The sequence below is a fragment of the Peromyscus eremicus genome, chromosome 2 (genome assembly GCF_949786415.1).
Source record: "Peromyscus eremicus chromosome 2, PerEre_H2_v1, whole genome shotgun sequence".
Taxonomy (NCBI): Eukaryota; Metazoa; Chordata; class Mammalia; order Rodentia; family Cricetidae; genus Peromyscus; species Peromyscus eremicus.
In genome coordinates, this window is record NC_081417.1 from 117,660,922 (window position 1) to 117,684,091 (window position 23,170).

Sequence of the window (23,170 nt, forward strand, 5' to 3'; positions counted from 1 at the left end):
ATCCCAGGGATTGAACTCAGGTCATCAGGCTTGGCAGCAAGCACCTTTACCAACTGAGCCATCTTGCCAACCTCTGAAATTATTTCCTTTAAAATTGAGGTTTTAAATGATAGAATATAATTTTTAAATATTTATTTATTATGCAATACAATTTTATTTTCTTGGAAAAGGACTTTCTAAATAAATTAGAAGCATGTATATTATTCAAAATAATATTTAAGTTGTAAAAATAATCTTTAATAAATCCATGGAAAAGAGAGGTATTCTCCTCAACCTGCATTTTCCTTTTCCTAATTATGAATGTTATTCATTCATATTATTATATAATAATTTTCTTAATATAAGCATAGTATATAGGAGAAATAGCCTAACTTCAGTTTTAGATAATGCTGCAATTCAAACCAAACCCATTTTTGTAAGTTATATTATCTTGAAAAGTTATCCTCTTTGACCTTTCTGCCTCATCTGTCAGTTTCAAATATTAATAATTATCATACATGGATGTTTTGAGGACTGAATAATATAATAGACTTATCAAACAATATGGAGTCTGGTTATTTATTCAACTGATATCTAGTAAGAACTGGTGCTAGGCCCTGAATTGAGATCACTCAACGGCAATACATACATTTTAGTTGGGTAACACAGAAAACCCCAAAGAGTGAATGAATGAACAGTGAATGTGTGTAGGCAGAGAGGAAATCTAGAAGTTGTGTTGAAAGGAGGCTGGTGAAGAGGTAGTCATTGAAGAAACAGTGAATGATGCCAATCTATTGGTAAAGTTCAGGGAGAGCACATTTCATAGTAAGGGTGGTGAGAAGCCAGGGAAGAGGCATTAGAATAGGATGCTAGCCACCTTTTCAAGGAACACTACAACTGTACAAAAGCAAATGGGTTAGAAACATTACGGCCATAATGGAAGGTCAGGCAGATAGTTACAGTTCTCTTTTAGAAGGTAACTAAAATGTTAGGTTTTTTTTATTAAGAAATTTTGTTCTTTGACAATTTTATGAGTACGAGGCACAAGCCAGTAAGCCAGTAAGCAGTATTCTTCCAGGACCTCTGCCTGAGTCCCTGCCTCAGGTTCCTGCTTGAGTTCCTGCCCTGACTTTCCTCAATGATGGACTGTGATTCGGAAGGGCAAGCTAAAGGGCTATGTTCCCCCATGCATTAGTTACTCTTCTGTTGCTGTGATAAAACACCAAAACCAAGGCAACTTATAGAAGAAAAAGTTTATTTGGGCTACAGTTCCAGGTGGGTAAGAGTTTGCAGTGCTGAACAAAGGTATGACAATAAATGTAGGCGTGGTGGCAAGATCAGGAAGCTGAGCTCACATCTTGACCCACAAGTAGAAGCAGTGAGAGCAAAATGGAAATGGCATGAATCTTTAAACCCTCAAAGCTCACTTCTAGTGACATACTTCCTCCAACAAGACTGCACCTCCAAACAATGCCACCAACTGAGGGCCAGGTGTTCAAATGCCTGAGCTGCGGGGGACACTCTCATTCAAACCACCACACTCCCCCCAGTTGCTTTTAATCATGGTATTTTATCACAGCGACAGAGAGCAAACGGGGACACCTAGAATCAGAAAGGTAGCTATTATACAAGAGTTTGGTGCTATTTGCACCTTTGTTATGTGTAGTTGGGAAGATGGAGAGGATGGAAGAAGTCATGCCAGGGAGCATGCTAGGACTTAAGTAGGTAAAAGGTGATTGGATCAGGGTGGCAGCCGACGTGGTGAAAATACTGAACTGGAGATGAATTAGCGTGGAGAGGACTTGCTGGGCTTTGAGAATGGGGAGACAAGGAAATCAGGGGTGACTTCACACTTGGGTTGCTTCCCAGTCTAGTGTGCTGTGTTGAGGATGCTGGAGGAAGAGGGTGGGAAAGAATGGTTAGCATCGTGTGTGGTGGGGACAGGCAATCATATGTCTTGCTCTAGGCATTGGATTCAAGATGCCTGTGTGAGGTCTGAGATATCAGAGAGGGAGCTGACACTCAGAGACACTTACGTATTATAGTTAGAAAGAAAGAGTATAATAGCATTTCTATGGTACATTTGAAGTGTGTGTGTGTGTGTGTGTGTGTGTGTGTGTGTGTGTGTGTGTGTGGAGAGAGAGAGAGAGAGAGAGAGAGAGAGAGAGAGAGAGAGAGAGAGAGAGAGAGAGAGGAGAGAGAGGGAGAGAGAGAGAGAGAGAGGTCAGGGGACAACTTTGTGGAGTTGTCTTTCTGTTTTTACCTTTATATAGATTCCAGAGGTCAAACCCAAGCTGCCATGCTTGTGTGGAAAGTGCCCTTACCCACCGAGTCGTTCTCACCAGCCCTGCTTTTATGATATTTGAAACTGTAAGATGGGGTAGGCTTAAAGAAGGGGAGGGTGTGGAACAGGCAGGCTCAGGATTAGTTCTGAGCAAATGTATTTTAGGGGTGAGAACAGACATTTAAGAGACCGAGAAGCGCTTAGATAATAAGAAAGAAAACAGGAGATAGGGATCCTGTGAACAAAACCTGCCAGAAATAGAGTGTTACACCTGTGTTAGAGATTTATAAACTCTCTGACTCATTAGACTGACTCATTAGAAATTCAAGTGTGGGGGTTGGAATATTGTGAATCCAGAGCCAGAAGTCTCTTGGGCTAACTTCAATCCTTTTGAGAAGAGACAGATAGAGGTACTCGAAATTCTTTAAGAGCCCATTTGCACTTCATACTATAGAAAGGAATCTGCATGAACATGTTGTAAGTAGCTATCTTATTTGATTCCCTATTGCTGTGACAAGACACCATGACCAAGGCAACCTATAAAAGAAAGCGTTTATTTGGGGCTCACAATTTTAGAGGTTTAAAGTCCATGGCCGTCATGATGGGGAGCATGACAGAAGACATGATGCTGGAGCAGGAGCTTAAAGCTTACATCCTTATCCAAAAGTAAGAGGATGAGGGAGAGGAGAGGAGAGGGGAAGAGAGGGAAGGGGAGGAGAGGGGAGGGGAGGGGAGGGGAGGAGAGGGGAAGAGAGGGAAGGGGAGGAGAGGGGAGGGGAGGGGAGGGGAGGGGAGGAGAAGGGAGGGGAGGAGAGGAGAGAGCAAGCTAACTGAGGGTATATGGTCTTTTGAAACCTCACAGTCTACCCCCAGTGACATCTCCTCCAACAAAGCCACATCTCATAATCCTTCCTGATCAATTCCACCAACCAGGGACCAAACATTCCAGTGTATTAGCCTATAGGGGCAATTTTCATCCAAACTCCCACAGTAGTCCATCAGTACACAGTGCTAATGGTTTATTCTGAGTAAAACTTTAGCTGACTGTTACCTAGATAATGACTGGGGAGAAGTGTGAAACTTAGAATGAATCCTTGAGTGTGGATGAACCTCTCTGCCACACAAAGAGGAGAGGAGGAGAGAGAGAGAGAGAGAGAGAGAGAGAGAGAGAGAGAGAGAGAGAGAGAGAGAGAGAGAAGAGAGAGAAGAGAGAGAAGAGAGAGAAGAGAGAGAAGAGAGGAGAGAGAGAGAGAGAAAGAGAGAGAGAAGAGGAGAGGAGGGGAAAGTGCAGGAGGTGATGGGAAGAGAAGCATCAAGGCTGTCCGTCTCACCAGGAAGACAGACCTAAAGTTCAATATTTATTTATTATCTTACATGACTGTTTTACAATGTGTCTGTACCATGTATGGGCCTGGTGCCAGCAGAGGCCAAAGATGGCATGGGTTCTCCTGTGACTGGAGTTACAGATGGTTGTGTGAACTGCCATATGGGTTCTGGGTCCTCTGCAAGAGCAGCAAGTATTTTTAACTGCTGATCCATCTCTCCAGTCCCAGACCCAGACTTTGAAATGATTATTTGCCTTTGTTGTGGTTCTCTGTAAAATGTGTTAGCAGGAGATGGCTAGGGGAAGGCAGATTTTCTGACTTACCATATTGCCAGCCAAGTAAAGAGCACTTTAAGAATGAAATTTCTGTCTGTTTGTTGGCTTCCATACTGACAGACACCTTGACCTCCAGGATTCTGGTTACACGTGGCTCACAGAGGTAAAACCTCAGGACCCTCAGTGAGTCATTCAGTTGCCTCAGAGAACCCAAAGCCTGCCTAAGAGCATAAAGGGTCCTGGAGTTCTGGGGGAAAACACTTCCAAGCATCCAGCAAGTGACTCTGTTTGGGGAGTTGCCCTTTCCTGGCCCTGGCACTGCCTGTCACCTTCATGTGGCAAACTGAACCGCAGTACCTTCTGCATTGATGTCCAGCTTGTCTGGCCTCTGCCTTAAGGGTGCTCTCTGTAGTGTTTCTGTTTCTCCCTAGCTTACAGCTTGTTTCTCCACTCAAAGTTCTTTTCTATTCTGCTCCATCTGCACATGTCAGAGCTAAGATTGTCAGAGTGGGTGTCTCAGCCTCCACTCCTTGTGATAGCTCCTCAGGGTCTGTGCTAGCAAATCACTCCAATTTTGCTTATGATTATATAAAAAAGAAAGACCCCCCAGCCCAAGCATAGTTAGCCACAGAACCTGATTCCCCATACCCAGGGGAAACTAAGAAAGACAGGGAAGAAAATGAGGGTGTGTCTGGAGTGGTGTCCCCTTCTTTGACCCAGCAGGGTACTCTCATTGGATGCTACTCATCCTCACTAAGAAGAACCCCCCCACGACCCTCCCCCCCACAACCTTGACATGGGGAATAATGGGAATAATGACTTGGAGACTACTAGGCACATACCCTCCTTTTCACACTAGACATTCTAAATTGAAATCATACAGGGCCATCCTGTTGGCATGACCTTGTCAGAGTGATTGGTTTAGTCTCTAGGTTGGCAGTCATTGGGCCTCGCTTACTACTTACTCTCCTTCTGATGGCTGATAGAGGGCTCATGCTGCATAAGGCTAGGGAGGAAGTAGAGAAAAGACATCAGGACCATCCAGCTGAAACTCTCACTTTTGATGAGGTGGTCCCAGGAGCAGAGCCTAATTGTAGTATTAATGAGGATAAAGTAGTAGATCTAGAGTGTTGGGTAATAGCCTCAGGTCATGAGGAATTGAATCAGGCTGTATGGGACAATTGCCCCTAGCCATAAAGAATGGTTTAGCCCCAGCCTGACTGTTCAGCTTCACCTGCAGAAACAATATGCCCAGGTACCAAAAGCAACCCATTATGTTTCCAGTCAAACCACAAAAACCAGCTGTAACTTCCTGGTAGCTACCCAAGTATGCAGGTATGTATATATACCTGTCCCCCAGCCCCTCTAAAGGCACTCAACCTTCATCCTGTAGAAAGGTTGGGGCCCATCACTGTTTCAACAAAGCATCCTCAGCCTGTTGATGGAGTCTGTCTGCTTCTGTGTCTCATTTTTCTAACATAGAGAGATAGATTTATCCCAGGAGACCTTAGGAAGAATGGTACCAAAGCAAAAGTGTCTAAACCTGGCTCAGTGGTACAACAAAGGGCTGATGAGAATCATAGGCATTTTCAGAACAGAGCTGTCAAGCACATTGGAGATGTGCTGTTTTGGATTCTCAGATGACACAACAATGTCAAGATGGTGACTACAGTCTATATTTCACAGAGGGCTTGATTTACAAAACACAGGAGTATTGACATGAAATTCTCTTAACTGGCAGACATTGCCCATAGAGTATATAATGACTGTGTATAGCTAAAGACATAGACAGCCACCATCCTCTTAGGACACAACCTCAGGATACAAAGTCAAGGAGGCAAGGTCATGAAAGGGAAATTGTCACGCCTGCTGTGGAGACATGTCACTGGAAATCTGAGTGCTCCAGGCAAAAGCCATGCCAGAAGCTGAAAGTCTTGTTTGCCCAGGAGTCTGGTTCTGAGGAAGATGGAGGAGGCCTGAGATTCAGACAGCCAATTACAGTTACTCCCCCAGAGTCTCAGGTAAAATTAACAAAGAAGGGACATCCTTTGACTTTGCTGGTGGATACTGAGGTTAGTTATTCAGTAGTAAATCGTCCAATCACAAAAGCCCCATGGAAACAGGACAGCACCAGTCCTGAGTATCTGTGGTTTCCGAAATCTCTGGAATGTACAATGGGAGACAGGGCTGGGTGCTGTTGTTGTTGGTGTTGGTATTGGTGGTGGTGGTGGTAGTGTGTGTGTTTCTCTTAAACTGGGTCTTAATGTAGTCCACTCTGGCCTCAGACTTGCTTTGCAGCCAAGGCTGGCTTTGAATTCTCAATCTTACAGTCTCTACCTCTCAAGCACTGGAATTACAAGCATGTACCACTGTGCCTTGTTTAGGAGACACAGCTTTGACTCACAAATTTCTCTTTCGGGGAGGGATTTCTAACTAAGCGGCAGGCTCAGGTAACTTTTTTCTCCCGCAGAAGGCCAACAGGTCCACCTACAGGGTCCTCTGGAGCAGTAGTTCTCAATCTTCCTAATGCTGTAATGCTTTAATACCTGATGCTGTGGTGACCCCCAACCAAAAAATTATTTTTGTTGCTACTTCATAATTGTAATTTTGCTACTGCTATGAATCATAATGTAAATATCTGTGTTTTCTGATGGTCTTAGGTGACCTCTGTGAAAAGGTCATTCAAACCCAGATGGGTCACGACCCACAGTTTGAGAACCACTGCATCAGAAAAATTTGGCAGGCAACACAGGCTATGAAGCTGCTAAAGCTCATCATATGATGCCACTCATTCCCATGCTTGACTGATCTGAATCTGAGTCTCAGTATTCTGCTTCTGACATAGAAAAGGCTACTGGCTGCTTATCCTGGCTTGATGTCTGTTGCTGGGAGAAACCACTCTGACCAAAGGCAACTTGAGGAGGAAGGGATTTATTTGGCTTATGCTTCCAGGTCACCATCCATCACTGAAAAAGTCAGGGCAGTAACTCGAGCAAAACATGGGAGAATGCTTCCTGGTGGCTTGCTCTCTGACTTGCTCACAGGTTTATACTTACCTAACTTTCTTATTCATCTCAGGACCAGCTCCCTGCTTAAGGATGGTGCTCCCTACAGTGGGCTGGATCCCTCTGCCTCAATCAGTAATCAAGCCAATACAGACATACCCATAAAAAAAAATCTGATCTAAGCAATTTCTTAACCGAGGCTTCTCTCAGATGACTGTGTCAAGGCTAACCAGAGCGCTGGAGATTTACCAAATCTGAATAAGACAACTAGACAAGAATGAGAAAGGAACAGTATTCCTTCTGGCCTACTTGGTTAAGCAATTGAGTGAGTCACTTTTTGTAAAGATGCTCTGATTAATTACAATAAGCTGTCGATTACAGGACTGGGGTTATTCGAAGCCATATGAAGAGCATAACATTAGCTAGATATATAATTTATCTTAAGAATAACCCAAAGACTGACCTCAACAAAACAGAGATTTTACACAGCCAAGGTCAAGACCTATGCCAGGACTGGCAAGTCAACATTTTCACATATTCACATGCTAAAGTCAAGAGAGTTCAAATACGTGCTGGTCTGTGTTGATACTTTTTCAAGGTAGGTTGTAGTGTTTCCCATATCAACTGAAAAAGCAACTGAAATTATTAAAGACCCGCTGAGAGAGATTATCCTTCACTTTGGACTGTTTAATAGCATGATCATAACTGTTGAAAGGGTAAACCAATGTGAATCCACTGGAGACTATCTAGATCCTGGTGACCCCAAACCTTGGATAGGGTAGAAAGTATGAATCATGCCTTGGAAAGGACAATCTCGAAATTGTGCCATAATGCACCTACATTGGGATCAAGTCCCGCCTGCTCTGAGAGAATAGGAGTAGTTTCCCTAGGGTTCCCTTGACTTGAGCCCTCTTGACATTGTTTATGGGCAGCCACTCCAGACCATAAACAATGGTCTAGGTGACTAGGTAAGAGACTGGGAATGGAGAATCCAGAATCATGTTTTTAAACTTACCTAGAATGGATGCATGTGTTAGCGATTCTGCCCTTGGTGACAAGGTTCTGTTGAAAACTGGCAAGACAGGCTCTCCGGAAGATTGAGTTGTGGACTGGCTCATGGGAGGTGGTTCAGGTGACACTTATAGCAGAGCAGCTTGCTAGAGTTAAGCCTCAGATATACAACGCAAGGTGAAGATGACATCAAAGACTAACAGACATCCAAATGAACAGGAGATCTGAAATGGACTCTGTGCCCGTGAACAGCCCCAGAGGCTAGGAAGGCTCTTGGAATAGCTGTCTCAGAAGGACCACCAGGCTTACAGGTGTGATGATTGACAGCGGTTGTCAACTTGACAGGATCTGGACTCACATGGGAGAGAAGCCTATGGACATACTTGTGTGGAATTACCTAGGTGAGGTTAATTGAGGTGGGAAGACCCACCCTAAGAATGGGCATTGCCATTCCCTGGACTGAGATCCTGAACTGCATACATAAAGAAAAGGGAGCTGAGCTTGCATCCATCTCTCTCCGCTCCTGTCTGCAGGTGCACCATGACTTGATGCCTTGAGCTTCTCCAACATGATGGACTGTAGCCCTGGAACTGTGAGGCAAAATAAACCCTTCCTTTCTCAAGTTGTTTTTGTCAGAATATTTTATCACAGCAACAGCAAAAGTAACTAACTCACCAGGCAAGGAGAAGAGGGCCATTTCCCACACACTGATTTCTGAGAGTACAGCACACTGATAGATCACTCATTCCTGATGGTGTGTACCTCTGTGAACATTTAGGATGCCACTTCAGGACTCAGAAGTTGAGCATCTAACTTGATCTATGGTAAAAGCCTATTGGGGCTATTGGACAGAAATCAGGTCCAGTAGGGGAAGCAGTCCTAGGAAATGGGCTACAGTAGATAATTTAGTACTGCGAGAAAACAGAAAAGAATGTAGAAGGATGCAATTTTAACCTAACAGGCAAAGCTCAGTGGGTTGAACAAAAAGCTAATGCAGTTGATGACACTGTCTCTGACATAAAGAATAGAGGGGGATTCTTCAGTGTTAACCTCTTGTGCCTCCTGGCTCCCAAGCCTTTCTGGCCTCAGGGCAGCCTTCCTGCTTTTCCTGTTGCTTATACTCCTCTGCACATCTGTCTGCTGTTGTAAAAGTGCTCTGACTTACACAGCCTCTCTTGCTAGTAAGATGCTGAACTAACAATGATGTGCCAGCTGCAGATGCCTTACTTCATGTGAAACCAATATGAGTTATTACTAACAGTAGGAAAGAAGAGGAGACAGATAGGGGAATGTCATATTCTGCAGTATGAGGGCACGTTTGTACTTCATATCACCTGCATTAAAAGCAATGTGCTAATGCTTTGTTTGCTCTGAGTTAACCTTTAACGTAGAGATAGTCTGGATGGTGACTCAGGAAAAATGCAGGACTTGGGAGCCTTAGGTGTACACGAGCTCCTCACTACACAGAGTGAGCTGATAAGGAGGGGAATGTGCAGGAAGCGATAAGAAGAGAAGTAGTAGCATCATGAATCTCATGGACAAGGCAAGCTTCCCAACCCGAAGTTCAAGACAAAACTTTGAAATGATGACTCGCCTCTGTACTGACTCCCTAGACAATACACTAGCGGGAGCTGGCTGGAGGCAGATTTTCTGTGGTTTCTGAGGTGGCTGGCTCTCTACACAAAGTGAGCTTGCAAGATTCTGCCTTTTGATTGCTACAGTGAGAGACACAATCTCTGGTATTCTGGCTAGATTTTCAATAGCCATTCATTGCCCACATCTGCATATGACCAAACATCCTTGTGACTCCCAGGTAAATCTTTTCTAAAGGTATTAACGTAGTCAACCACAAGATTTCACCATCCCCAAAGGTAAGGAAGTTATCAGAAAACATGTGAAACCTCTTGCTGAGATTTCGTCACTTGACTGTGACCTCAATGTTCTCACCAATACATTTGGAAAACACCTTGGTTTATGACTTTCTTTTGTTCCTTACCTATGATAACTTCAAAAATACATTTCCACATAGGGACATGTTATTTGGGGCATTTGTAATCCATGTTCTTATGCCATGGACACTCATATTTGGATAAAAAATAAACTATTTCTTATTTCTTTTGAGTGAGAGCTGTGTTTGCTGTCAACAGTCCCAAAAGCTTAAAACTGAGAATTTCAAGAAGGAGGAGATGTACTATAGAGCTACATTAATAAAAACAGCTTGGTATTGGCATAAAAACCAACACATGGACCAATGGAATTGAATTGAAGACCCTAACATTAATCCCCACACATATGAATACTTGATTTTTGACAAAGAAGTAAAAATTGTACAATGGAAAAAAGAAATTAGGCTCAACAAATGGTGCTGCCATAACTGGGTGTCAATATGTTGAAGAATGCAAATAGATCCATATCAGTCACTGTACACAAAACTGAAGTCTAAGTGGACCTCAACATAAATCCAGTTACACTGAACCTGATAGAAGAGAAAGTAGGAAGTAGCCTTGAATACATTAGCACAGGAGACCACTTCCTAAATATAACACCAGTTGCACAGACACCAAGAACAACAATTAATAAACGGGACCTCCTGAAACTGAGAAGCTTCTGTAAGGCAAAGGACACGGTCAATAAGACACAACGACAGCCTACAGAATGGGAAAAGACCTTCACCAACCCCACACCTGACAGAGGGCTGATCTCCAGAATATATAAAGAACTCAAGAAACTAGACATCAAAATATCAAACAATCCAGTTAAAAAATGAGCTACAGAGCTAAACAGAGAATTCTCAACAGAAGAATCCCAAATGGCCTAAAGACATTTAAGGAATTGCTCAACGTTCTTAGTTATCAGGGAAACGCAAATCAAAATGACTCTGAGATACCATCTCATACCTGTCAGAATGGCTAAGATCAAAAACACTGATAACAACTTATGTTCCAAAGGATGGGGAGCAAAGGGAACACTCTTCCACTGTTGGTGGAAGTGCAAACTTGTACAACCACTTTAGAAATCAGTATGGTGGTTTCTCAGAAAATCAGGAATCAATCTTCCTCAAGACCCAGCTATATCACTCTTGGGCATATACCCTAGGAATGCTCAATCATACCACAAGGACACATGCTCAACTATGTTCATAGCAGCATTATTCATAATAGCCAGAACCTGGAAACAAACTAGATGCCCCTGAACTGAAGAATGGATAAAGAAAATGTGAGCAGTTTAAAAAAATGACACCATGAAATTTGCAGGCAAATGGATGGAACTAAAAAATATCCTGAGTTAGATAACTTAGACTCAGAAGGACAAACATAGTATGTACTCACTCATAAGTGGATACTAGATGTAAAGCAAGGGATAACCAGGCTATAACCCACAGCTCCAGAGAAGATAGCTAACAAGGAGGACCCTAAGAGGGACACATGGATAGCCCTGGAAAGGGGAAATAGATGAGATCTCCATTAGCAAACTGGGAGTGACAAGGGGCAATAGAGGGTATGGGATGAGGGATGAGAACATAAGGGAATAGGATGGTCAAGCTGGAACAGGGATGGAGTGGGAGAGCAATGCAAAGAGATACATGATAGAGGGAGACATCATTGGGATAGGGCGAAACTGGGTGTCAGGGAAGGTCCCAGGAATCCACAAGGATGACCCCAGAAATAGTGGAGAAGGTGCCTGAACTGGCTTACCCCAGTAATCAGATTGGTGAATACCCTAACTGTCATCATAGAGCCTTCATCCAGTAACTGATGGAAGCAGATGCAGAGATCCACAGCCAAGTACCAGGCCAAGCTCCAAGAGTTCAGTTGAAGACAGAGAAGAGGGCTGGTCTGCTTAAGGGGCCCCTAGCAGTAGGATCAGGATCCATCTTTGGTGTATGAGCTGGCTTTTTGGAGCCCACTACCTATGGGGGGATACTTTGCACAGCCTTGATGAAGGGGGAGGGGCTTGGACCTGCTTCAACTGAATGTACCAGGCTCTGCTTACCTTTTTGGAGGAGGGAATGTGGAGTGGTTTTTTTGGGGGGGGGGACTGCAGGGGGCAGGATGAGGGAAGAGAGGGGGATCTGTGGTTGGTATGTAAAATGAATAAAAAATTTCTTAATAAAAAAAGATAAGAAAAAAAGGAGGGGATGATCAACTGAGTCGAGAAGTAGAAGAAAATGGAAGTGAAAAATGTTGTTTGGATTTAGCAACACTGGGCCACTGGCAATCCTGATCATCAGTGTACTTCAAGCAGAATAGCAAGGGAGGGATCCTGACTGGAGTGAGTTGATATTTAAACAGGAATGGAGAGAGTAGAGGCCATGTGTATAAACACATCTTTTGAGAATTTATAGTGCACAACATAGACATGCGGCATTCAGGGGCAGAGTGTAGACAAGAAGCCTTGGTCAATGAGGGTGATGACAGTGTAATCACCAGGTTGACAAGGACAGAGAGAAACAAAAGTAACAGACAACACTCAGCCCCTCTGAAAACTAATAAAATGCTGGGTCTGGGACCACAGATTCCTAAAATTTCTAATCCTGTAAGTATGTTTCTATTAAACAAGCAATTCATACTTGACTTTTATTTCTTAACTGCAAGGAAAGTCTTAGGGTTGAGTTAAAAGAAAAGTTGGCATTTCCTTTTAGAAGAAAGAAAAATAGTGCCGTAGTAGAACTACTTCCTCTAGGCGTGACTTGACCATTGGCCATCATGACTCAGCAAGTGCTATGGTAACATATGGAACGACTTGACCTTCTGTATGTAAGGAAATAAGGACAATACAGTGAGAGTCTGTGGTGAAAGCTATTAACATTCCTTCCTAGGAGAGGTGAGGGTCACTAGGCTCTCACGTGAGATTCCAGTCACCACCCCCACTACCCCTGCCTCAAGATGCACATAATTTTGCTCCTGTGCACATGGCCTGAGAAGAAGGGGTGATAATCAGGAAATACAGAGGGTGGGAAGGTTGACTGAGGGTTAGAGTTCTTCAATAGTGTAACTCCTGAGGGAGGGACTTCCTGGTGGTATCCTGGCAAGAGTCATCCATGTTCCTGTAAGTAACTTCTCATCCATGTATACTCACGGAAATAATCTAAATGGATTTTTGATTTATCAGACTTAAATAGAATCATTTTTCTTTGGTCTGTTCATACCCTAACTGTCTGGGGTAATTGCTATTTCTTCATATCTCCCCAGGAAAAGAAATGAAACAACCACATAAACAAAAATGTATTCATAAAAATGTATTTGTGAACCAGGTATGATGGTATATGCTTGGTTACCTGAAAAGATGAGCAGAGAGATCTTTTGAGTCTAAGGAGTTCAAGTCTAGACAGGGCAATAAGGTGAGATTATATCTAAGTGTGTGTGTGTGTGTGTGTGTGTGTGTGTGTGTGTGTGTGTGTGTTTGTGTGTGTGTGTTTATGTAAGTGGGAGGAGGAGGAGAAAGTAATTAATAAATTACTACTCAATAGCACTCATTAATAAAGGAAAGGAGAAGTCAGTATTACACACAGCATCACCCACTGACTCACTTTCTTCACAGTTTGTATTTGCTGCAAGACCAGGTAAATCTGACTCTTCAAAGCCACTTCTGGGTTTAGGCTTATATTTGAAAGATGTACGCCTGGAAGAAATGAAAGTTATTCTGAATGAAAATAATCAGAAAATTTACAAAACATAGCTAAAATACAGATTTGGAGAACTATAAACATGCCCATTTTACAGATTGAAGGCCGAAGACTGAAACTGACTGGAGAAGGAACCTGAAGTGGAGGGGACAGGACAAACTTGCTGCTAGGGCAGAAACCAGGGAACATGGGGTGCCAATATTCACAGAACACACATCAGAACTTGGTTCCAGGAGATTTGGGGGGACAAATCTAAATGGAAAGTGGTGAGATATGGACTCAGGGACAGTTCATACATCCAATAGGATGACAGCATCTATGTATTACATGGAGAATTTCACTCTACGCTCTTTATTCTAGATACTGTAACTGTCCCAAGAGGAGTGAAGATATTCCGAGGAAGGAAACTTATACCAGACTCCTTGAAATGGTGGACTGCAAGAAATTGACATATCTCAGAAGTCTCATGCTGAGCAAAGGGAGGGCTGAAGCCTAGCATCAGCCAGAGGAGGAGCTGGTTTCCTAGAAAGAGACTTCACATAGTACTGGCAGATTATCAAACCACCTTTCAGAGCACACGGGGGATGAGGTGGTGAGGATCAGCAGGACCACATCTTGACCACAGTGCTTAGGTCTACATGCCCCTTGCCCTCTATTTAAACTTAAATCCCATGTCAGGATTCTGAAAGTGTGTGTGTGTGTGTGTGTGTGTGTGTGTGTGTGTGTGTGTGTGTGTGTGTGTGTAGGGGGACTACATGTCCTTGGACCTATTTATTTGTTTCCCAATTTGTTCACAGTGGCCACAGGGAACAGCTCTGCTTTCTCTGCCGTTTACTGTTATTTCTTCATGTGGTGTATTGAGGATGAGTGGCTGAACCTAGCTTGTCAGGGTTAGGAGGACTGGAGTCTAACCCTAACAACTCTGGTAACAGTGTGGTGGCTAAGATTTTTAGGTGTCACCTTGACTGAATCCAGGATTACCTAAAGAACTGCCCAATAGTTTTCTCTGGGTAGGTCTGCAAGAGTGTTTCTAGACTAGGTAGGTACAGGAGTTAGTGGACTGAAGAGGATCTGCCCTCAGTGTGGGCAAGTACCATTCAATCCTCTGGGATTCTAAATAGAACAACAACAACAACAAACAACTTTTCCTCTTCCCCAAATGATGCACTCATCTCTGGCTGTTCTTGCATACCAGAATTCTAGGTCCCTTGTCCCTCAGGTTCCAAGACTCCAAGTGCTCCCACCTTCCCTCAGGTTTTCAGGCCTTCAACTTCAGATGAAAAATTGGACCACCACCCCCTCATATGCTGCTGTGTGGATGGTTTGGCTGAGAAATGCTGTTTGAAGCTGGCCTTTATAGAGCAAACTCTCAACCTGTAACCAAGTTACTGTGTGTTTTGAAATCATTTATAACCATGCACTAATTCTGCTTATGTATAATCTACTCAGCTTGTTGGAAATTTATTGACCTTAAAAAAGCAAAAACAAAATCATTGCAATCAGATGATTTATTATGCTTTGGCTCTGTGGAGCGTTATGTCCTGTTTCTCTTTCATTGCTCATTCATGGCCCTGACTCCAAACAAAACATGTGCGTAAGATGTGGTGACTAGACCTATGGACATTTGCTGAAGCAACCAAGTATTGAAAGCAATGCCTCAACCTCCCCTAAATATTGAAAACAATATGTGGGTATAGACTGGTAATATTTGATGATGTCTGCTTGTGTCTTTGTGTGCTATTCTGAGTCAAAAGAGTCAGAAAAAGAGTATCTTCCTTGATTAGGTTGCTGTAAAAAAAATTGTTATGACAGAAATTCCTCATCCCTTTTCAATACCATATTTACTTTGCTGTTCAATAAATAGGAAGAGTGGCCTTGTTCAGGAGGAGAGATCAGAGCTCTTTAGAATAAATCAGGCTCATCCTTGGGTAAAAGACACCAAGGGTTCCTTTCTTTTATGTGGTGCCATAACATGGTACTAACATCCCAAGGTTTCCAGCCTGCAGAAGGCCTGTCTGGGGCTCCCCAGTCTCCATAATCCCATGAGTCTATTCTCCTAATATAACTCCTCTTAAATCTCTCCTTGAACTCACAGAGCTCCGCCAGCCTCTGCCTCCCGAGAGCTGGGATTGAAGGTGTGTGCCGCTATGCTGGGCTAGTTGCAGTTTCTTACATTATCAGATAATCTACAGCAAATACAGTGCTTTAAAACTTTCCCCTGAATTATGATAGTTACACTTTTGACGTCTTAAGGTCACATGACTTAGCTGTTTTCTTTGCTACTGTCTTAGATGTAGGTGGAGTAATTGTGCCTCCGAATTCCACTTGAAGATCTTGAAGATCAAACAGCAGAGGTGTAGTCAAAGGATTTTCTCTCTGTTTAAGCTGAGGGTTGGCTTTCTGCAGTGAGGTCAAAATGAAAAAGCAAGTGTTCTTTCAACAGGCAAAATTCTGTATATTAAGGACAAAAATTATTCTCTCTCTCTCTACAGGGAGAGAGAGAGAGAGAGAGAGAGAGAGAGAGAGAGAGAGAGAGACAGAGAGAGAGACAGAGAGACAGAGAGACAGAGACAGAGAGAGACTGATGGACAGAGAGAATTTATGTGTAAGGGAATAATGGAAAATAATTCAGGTTTAAAATGAAAGACTGAAAACATTATGCATTAAAATTTGAAAAGAACCTTATACCTTTACTGTGTGACCTATATGAATCTTATCCCATCTATTCAATAAAGGTAACACACTGATAACCATTCAGGAGCCTTTTTAACTCTAAATTTTTAGAATTTAAGGAGAGACCCATATAATTGCTGTAGACTCATTTCCTCTGAATTGAAATCTTCCTGCCTGGAGGGGGAGGGAGGGCCTTAGGACAGGAAGCTCATGAAACTTAAAAGACTTGGGAAGTTGAGAAAGAAAGATTTTCAAGGTCCCTGCCCAAGTTATAGAAGTTGTAACCAGCTGCTGGGGAAGAGGACCTCTTCTGTGGAGCCACCTGCGAATTGCGAAGGGAATCCAAGGATATGGCTTTTATGCGTTATCATCGATGCTGGAGTGAGCTGTTTGGTGATGTCGCTGCCTCTGAGGCATGCATGCTCTCATAACTAACCCCAATAAACTCACTGGGTTCACCAGTTTTTTGATCTGTTGTCTGTGCTCCTCCTGTGGTGAGCAGATGTTTGCTTGTGTCTCTCCAGAAAGAATCATATAATTCACATCTGTACAGGGACCAACAATCAAATATGATTTGGAGAGGTGCAGCTAGATGTCCCCTGTGATGGGTAATAAGACATGCTACTGATATTGATCCATCTGAGGGTGGAGCATCCTTTGTATGCAACCCTGACATAGCTTTCTTTCCTCGTATGATATGAGATATTGTGCTTCTTTTCTGCACTATCAGCTGTATGCTTCCTATTATGGGTGATAAGACATGCAACCAGGATTGAGCCATCTGAGAGTTCAGCATGCTTGCAAGACATCCCAGGGTGATCATCTTTCTCCATGTGGAATGTGGTGGCATTCCTTTTGGATGACTGATGTCTACGACCTGAGTAAGGAGATGCTCTCCAACTGGCTAATGGACCAGATAATATATTACAATCTGGTAAATGGCGTGGATATGATGGTAAGCGAGCTATGGCATCACTTGTATGATCTGTGCATGTAACTGAAGTTCATCTTTCCACCCAGAATGAACTTACCCATGTAAGGAAGGAATTCCCATGGGAAAAAGACATGTAGATGCAAATCTCAACACTAGCCTCTGATTTGGTAAAAGGATGAAATAAAAGGATGAGATGTAGGTGTTAACTTGGTATTTCTCACAGTGGGGAGGACTCTGTGGGAGGAGATTAGAAGCTGGATCTGTCAGACAGTCCTTCCTGGGAACCAAAGACTCGGAACCCAGGAGAAGGTTTAGAGAGTGAGAAGAGAGTAAAGTAAGCATGTGGTAATATTTTGCTTGTGCTCTAACAAATAAAGCTTGCCTGTAGATCAGAGTGGGGAGCTAGCCACTAGAGGCCTGGCAGTGGTGGTACACACCTTTAATCCCAGCACTTGGGATCTCATGCCTTTGATCCCAGTACTTGGGAGAAGGAAACAGGAAGTGATAGGGCTTGGTAGAGAGAGGAAGTGATAAGGCAGGGTGGAGACCGGAGCTGGGACCCTTTCAGTCTGAGGATTCCAAGAGGTAAGAAGTCTCTCTAGTGGCTAGCTGCTCTGCTTCCCCGATCTTTCAGCTTTCACCCTGAAATCTGACTCTGGGTTTTTATTATTAAAACCAATTAGAATTCGTACTATATAAGTGACAGAAGAGAGCCCTCAGATCTGAGTGTTAACTCAAAGGAAAACCTATGACTCAGCATGCATATAGAGCCCTAATAGGCACAGGGTAGGAAACTGTGATGAGCAGGAGATATTCAGTATCTGAACGACTTCAACCAGGAAAGACTTCTGGGTAAGAAGAGCTTCTCACTGCTTAGCTTTTGAGGTCAAGGGGCACAGGGTGGACAAGTCTGAGTGCAGTAGAAACAGAGAAACCAAGTAATAGAATACTCATTCCTCCTTCAGACAAAGGCTGTAGGATCGGAGGAAATCAGAGGGAGACAGGTTCCCGATGGACTGTCACTTACATGCCAGGTATTGCTAGCTCGGGTGCCCATATATCAGGGACTGGAAGACAGCAGAGGATGGGTAGGCATGATTGAGGGGTATGTGGCTTTGAGGGCCAGTGTTTGGTGCCCGTTCCACAAAGCTGAACAGGAATGGGCATTGAATACCGAACTGGGTCTTCAATGGCCTTGTTGAGCTCCACAGTGGGATGCAATCTTTATGAGGAAGGAGAGCTGTGGCGGATCTGAATGACTCACACTGGCAGATAAGTTGGCATCAGAAGTTTCTAAAATGCTCAGGAGATGAAAAAGGATGACTGGACCTGTCTAGGTTACTTGAAAACAAAGGTGGCAAGATCCCTGTCAAACAAAGTTCCTTCTGGGAGATGGGATTACTAGAAATCCAAATACTGTGCTTATGAGTCTTTGGAGGCTTTAAAGGCTGGGTGCCAATTAATCAGTGTGAAAGGAGTAACATACAAGGAGGTACCAGGTATTTCTGCTTCAACTCCTTGGTGTTGAGGAAGGAGATCTTTGATAGTGTACCCAAGGTAACTGGCAAATGGTAAAACTGTAAGTTGCTCTGAGCCTAGAGTATATACTTTAAAAAGAATTTCCCTGGGAACAAAAATCAACTTACTCATATGCTAAAACTCTAGTATTTGGGAAGTATTATCTTTGTTAACTGTTTTGCCTTGAATTCTGAGTCCTGCCTATTTAAGTTTACTTTGTTTCTATATAGTTCAATTATTCTTAAATCAGTAACAATGCCAAATGTTACTTTTCCTTTTTAAAGTTTTACTTTTTTTTTGAGAATTTTCTACACTGCATTTTGATCATATTGTTTCCTCTTATCCTATTCCTCTGAGATCTGCACCACAACTTTGTGCTCTTTCTTTCTTAAAATAAACAAAAAACCCCAAACCAAAACCAACCCCACAAATATAGAGTCCAATTTGTGTTGACCAATTGCTCCTGAGCATGCGGCCTGTCCTGGAGTGTCACTCCATTGAAAAAAAACTGAGTTTTCCTGCTTCCAGTAGTTGTCAATTGCAAATAGCTTCCTGGCTAGAGGTGGGACTTGATGCTTTTCTGTATCTACTAAGTAACTTTGTATATATTTAGCATATTGGTAACAACTGTGGGTAGCCATAGTTAGTGTTTGGGAGGCAGTATTTTTTAAAGCAGTTTTGATACATATGTGACCTAGCACATGACAGCTACCTAGAAGTGATCTTGTATCGTTAATTGTTATCATTGCTGTTCTTTTTGCTGTTCTGGGGCCCCCAGTATACTAGGCCAGCTCTCTACCACTGAATTATGTCCTTGATTACTTAATTAAGTCTTTTTATTATCTACTTAGATAAATGATTTTCAAATGATCTTCTTACAAAGTTGAAAGCCATTTATATTAAGATATAAATGGATTTGTCATATTAATGCACCATTAATTATAAAGTAAAAATCTTATCTGAAATGTTAGTTTTTTTAACGGGTACAGTCTTCTCAGCTTCCACTTCATATACCTTTGATCTGACGGCTGCAAGTACCCTTGCATTCTCATCCAGGGCATCTAACTTCTCCAGGATTTTTTCCATCATCTTTTGTCAAACAATTCCTGTTTAAAAGGGAGGAAGAAGAAACATTCAATTCAACTCAGACTGAAACACATGATGGCTATTTAGGCCTAAGAGGAGAGTCCTTTTCTATTACGGCTCTGGGCACATTTCAGAGCTTTCTTGGTCACAGAATCAGTTGCAGAGTTATAAAAGTACTTGATTGTTTTTTAATAGGAAAAAAAAAAACCCAGAACTTCAGGCTGTCACATGAGAGCCAGATGTGCACCTACTGAAAGTAAGACCGTGTGACCGAACATCTGTTCTCTTCCGTCATGATATGATTTAATTTATTTTATTTTTAAAAATACTCCATTTATTTTTGTTTTATGTGCATTTAGTGTCTTGCCTGCATGTATGTCTGTGTGAGGATATTGATCCTCTGGAACTGGAGTTACAGACAGTTGTGAGCTGCCACGTGGGTGCTGGGAATTGAACCCAGGTCCTCTGGAAGAGCAGCCAGTGCTCTTAACCTCTGAGCTGTCTCTCCAACTCTCATGATATAATGTAAATGAAAAGAATGTGAAGACTTCAACTTCATGATGTTAACTAAACTTAACTTGGGCCATTGGTGCGTAGCCTTAGCAGGCACCTAGAAACGCTAATCTAAAAATCCTCACTAGGGCTCAAACGATGCTTATGAGCTGGATGAACGTCAAAATCTGGTCTAATTTATCTCTGTTTTTGGATGAGTATCATGCGATCACACATGCTCAATTCCCAGCTATGAGGAACAACTGTGGGTTCTCATGTGCGTTCATCTTCCTTCACTTGTTACTTCTTAATAGTTTCTGCTTAGAGGGCTCTGTCTTCCACTCCCTCCATTCCTAACTTCTCTTCATTGAGCAACACCTCCATAAGAAGTAGTCCCCGTGCACCATGATGTGGTTAACAACTGTCAGCATGAAGAAGAAAGCCTCCTGGCTACCCCCTCTGCACTATGCACTTGAAGGCAGAAACCACGTCTAATTCATCTCTGAGTCTCTAATACCCTCACAACTTAAGCGGTTAGCTACCAGAGAAAATGGACAGCTGTGAATGCTGTGACTGCCTTTGGCCTCCAGCAAGGCTCTTGCCTTTGACAGCGCCCTCCTGAGGTTCTTCTGGTTCTTCTTTTTTTTTTCCAATCTATCAAATTGAAAAAAGAAAATAAACGAAAAAGAAAACTGAAGGGAGAGTGAAAGCAACAGAGCCCATATTCAGGGCACTTTGACAAACACTCAACACATGAGCAGCACTAAACGGGCTCAGCAGGTTGTAGTCACACACACACACACACACACACACACATAATAAACCAAGTTGTGAATTTGAGGGAGAGTTGCATCTGGGGGAGTTGAGTGCCATGAGAGGAGCTGGAGTCTGGAAGAGGTGGTAGAAATATGTAAACGCAGGACTCATGCATAAAATTTCTCAAGAAGAAAAAAAAAACTAAAACAAACAAAACCTAACTAACAAGCCAACCAAGCAACTAAACCAGCCCTTCTTTTCCCCCACCTTCAAATATACAACAGCATCAGTGTTCTGCCTAAGAGCATGGACTCAGGAGTCAGACGGACTGTGCTTAATCTCTTGGCGATGCCACAGGATAGCTGTATGGCGATGGGCTTGTTGCTTAACCTCTCTGTGTGGCCCATTCAAAAAGCCAAAACTGTAACAGTATGGAAGTCATGGGGTTGTTATAAAGTTTCATTGTGCAGATACAGGTGGGAAGGTAATTGTTTGATAAAGAAAACAAAGTGAGGTTAGACTTACTAGTTAGATGCCAGGTGTGTGGGATTCCTTTTTTATAACTGCAGCACAAAGTGTCTTCTCGGGCTGCAGACCATCTCATCTTCTGCCTCTCTTGCTGCAGTGTGATTAGTGAAGACCTGCATTTGTCCGTCTGTCTGCTTCTTTCCTTTGTCTATACTTACACCCGCTTTCTCAGAAACTCAGCAAATGACCAGAGTTTCACAATCTTTTAGTGTTTTTTCCTTATCTAGCAACTCCGTGTCTTCTGTACAATGACTTCCCATGATCTTGCTTCCTTTCCATCCCTATCTTACTCACAGTATTATGCTGAGTTTTAGATAAATTCTTGTTTCTCTTTTTTAGTTCTGGGACCTGAAACTAAAGCTCTGTGTTAATAGACCCACAGGCCGGCCTCGAGTGCCCTGTGACTATTGAGGAAGAACACCGTGTTCAGCATCCCCCATGTCTCCACCCTGGAATCTCAGCAGCAAACGGTAGTACTTTGGTCAATAGTTTTCAGCATGTTTCTTTCTGCTGATATAACTAGGGGCGAGAGAGATGGACTAGTTTCTGAAATCCGCAGAGGTCTGACTAAAGCTCTCACAAGCCCTTACACTTTGCGGGGCAATGGTCTCTTCTGGAATGTAGGGTTCTTACATGTCACAAAGCCAACCTTCCAGACCTTTGGGGTTAGAACCCACCTTGAGGCTATCACATTGCTCTGTGAGCAGCGAGGCTGGGCTTTTGCACGCAGGAAAAGCCCCTTTCGTCCTCCATGACGCCATTGTCCTCCTCTAGCCCTTTAGGTTTCTGCTTTCTCTCCCCAGGTCACTGCAGCATACCTAACCCACTGATTTGCCTGTTTCTCACGGTGTTCCTCATCCTTGGAGTAGTGATCGTTCACAATGCCTTCTGAGCAGTCGGTGTTTAATAGGACAATGATAAGGTCCAGCTCTAGCCCACAAACTGTGGCTTGGTCCACCTTATCTGAGGAATGGGCCTCCAGGATTTCAGATGATACCCAAGAAAAGATGGTGCAAGATGTGACTCTATCTACCTTTCCAGTTTATCCCCCACAGTACTCTCATCTTCTCCCAGACACGTCCCACCGATTCCTGGCGATGTCCGTGCATTTAGCTCTTCCCTCTTCTCTGAACGTCCTCTCTTCAAGTGGTCTGGTCATAAGCCTGCCTGTCAGATCCCACTGTAAGGCCTCCCTCAGTTTTCAGCCTCCCCTTGGCCTCCTCTCTGTCCTGGTGATGTCTCTCTCTTTTGTGTGCTCCTATCACACTTCATATTACTTTCTCGTAAAGAGAGCCACTCTCAGCCTGGTGGTGTTGGCTCACTCCTTTAATCCCGGCACTCGGGAGGCAGAGGCAGGAAGACATGTGAGTTCGAGCCCAGCCCAGTTTACAAATCGAGTTCCAGGACAGCCAAGATTGTTACACAGAGAAACCCTGTCTCAAAAAACAAAACATAACAAACAACAAACAAACTTCCACTCTCTGACTCATCTCTTCCTCAGTATCAAAACCCACTTGCAGGAAGACTTGGAACTTCCCTCTGCATCTCAGTACCAGCATTTTACATTCAAATGCAACCTGCACGGTACAATTTAATCTGGAGGTGTCTCCAAGTAGAATGTCTTATGGGTGAGCACCTCCATGCACCTACAGTGACTGGTGTTACTTCAGGATAATTC

General features: G+C 43.1%; 1 protein-coding gene across 2 annotated transcripts in view; it reads right to left on the reverse strand.

The window, feature by feature from the left end:
• Nucleotides 1-22,111, reverse strand: part of C2H1orf141 (chromosome 2 C1orf141 homolog) — a 49,748-nt gene extending 27,637 nt beyond the window's left edge. The window contains exons 1-5 of one of the 2 annotated variants that reach the window (XM_059254599.1): nucleotides 21,490-22,111; nucleotides 19,645-19,736; nucleotides 15,742-15,905; nucleotides 13,410-13,501; nucleotides 1,755-1,871 (exon numbers count right to left, since the gene is read on the reverse strand). In XM_059254599.1, coding sequence (XP_059110582.1) covers nucleotides 1,755-1,871; nucleotides 13,410-13,501; nucleotides 15,742-15,905; nucleotides 19,645-19,719 — 448 coding nt within the window. In that variant the 5' untranslated portion in view covers nucleotides 19,720-19,736; nucleotides 21,490-22,111. The remainder of the gene's footprint in view (nucleotides 1-1,754; nucleotides 1,872-13,409; nucleotides 13,502-15,741; nucleotides 15,906-19,644; nucleotides 19,737-21,489) is intronic. The other variant, XM_059254600.1, reaches the window with a different exon arrangement.
• Nucleotides 22,112-23,170: the final 1,059 nt, after the last annotated feature.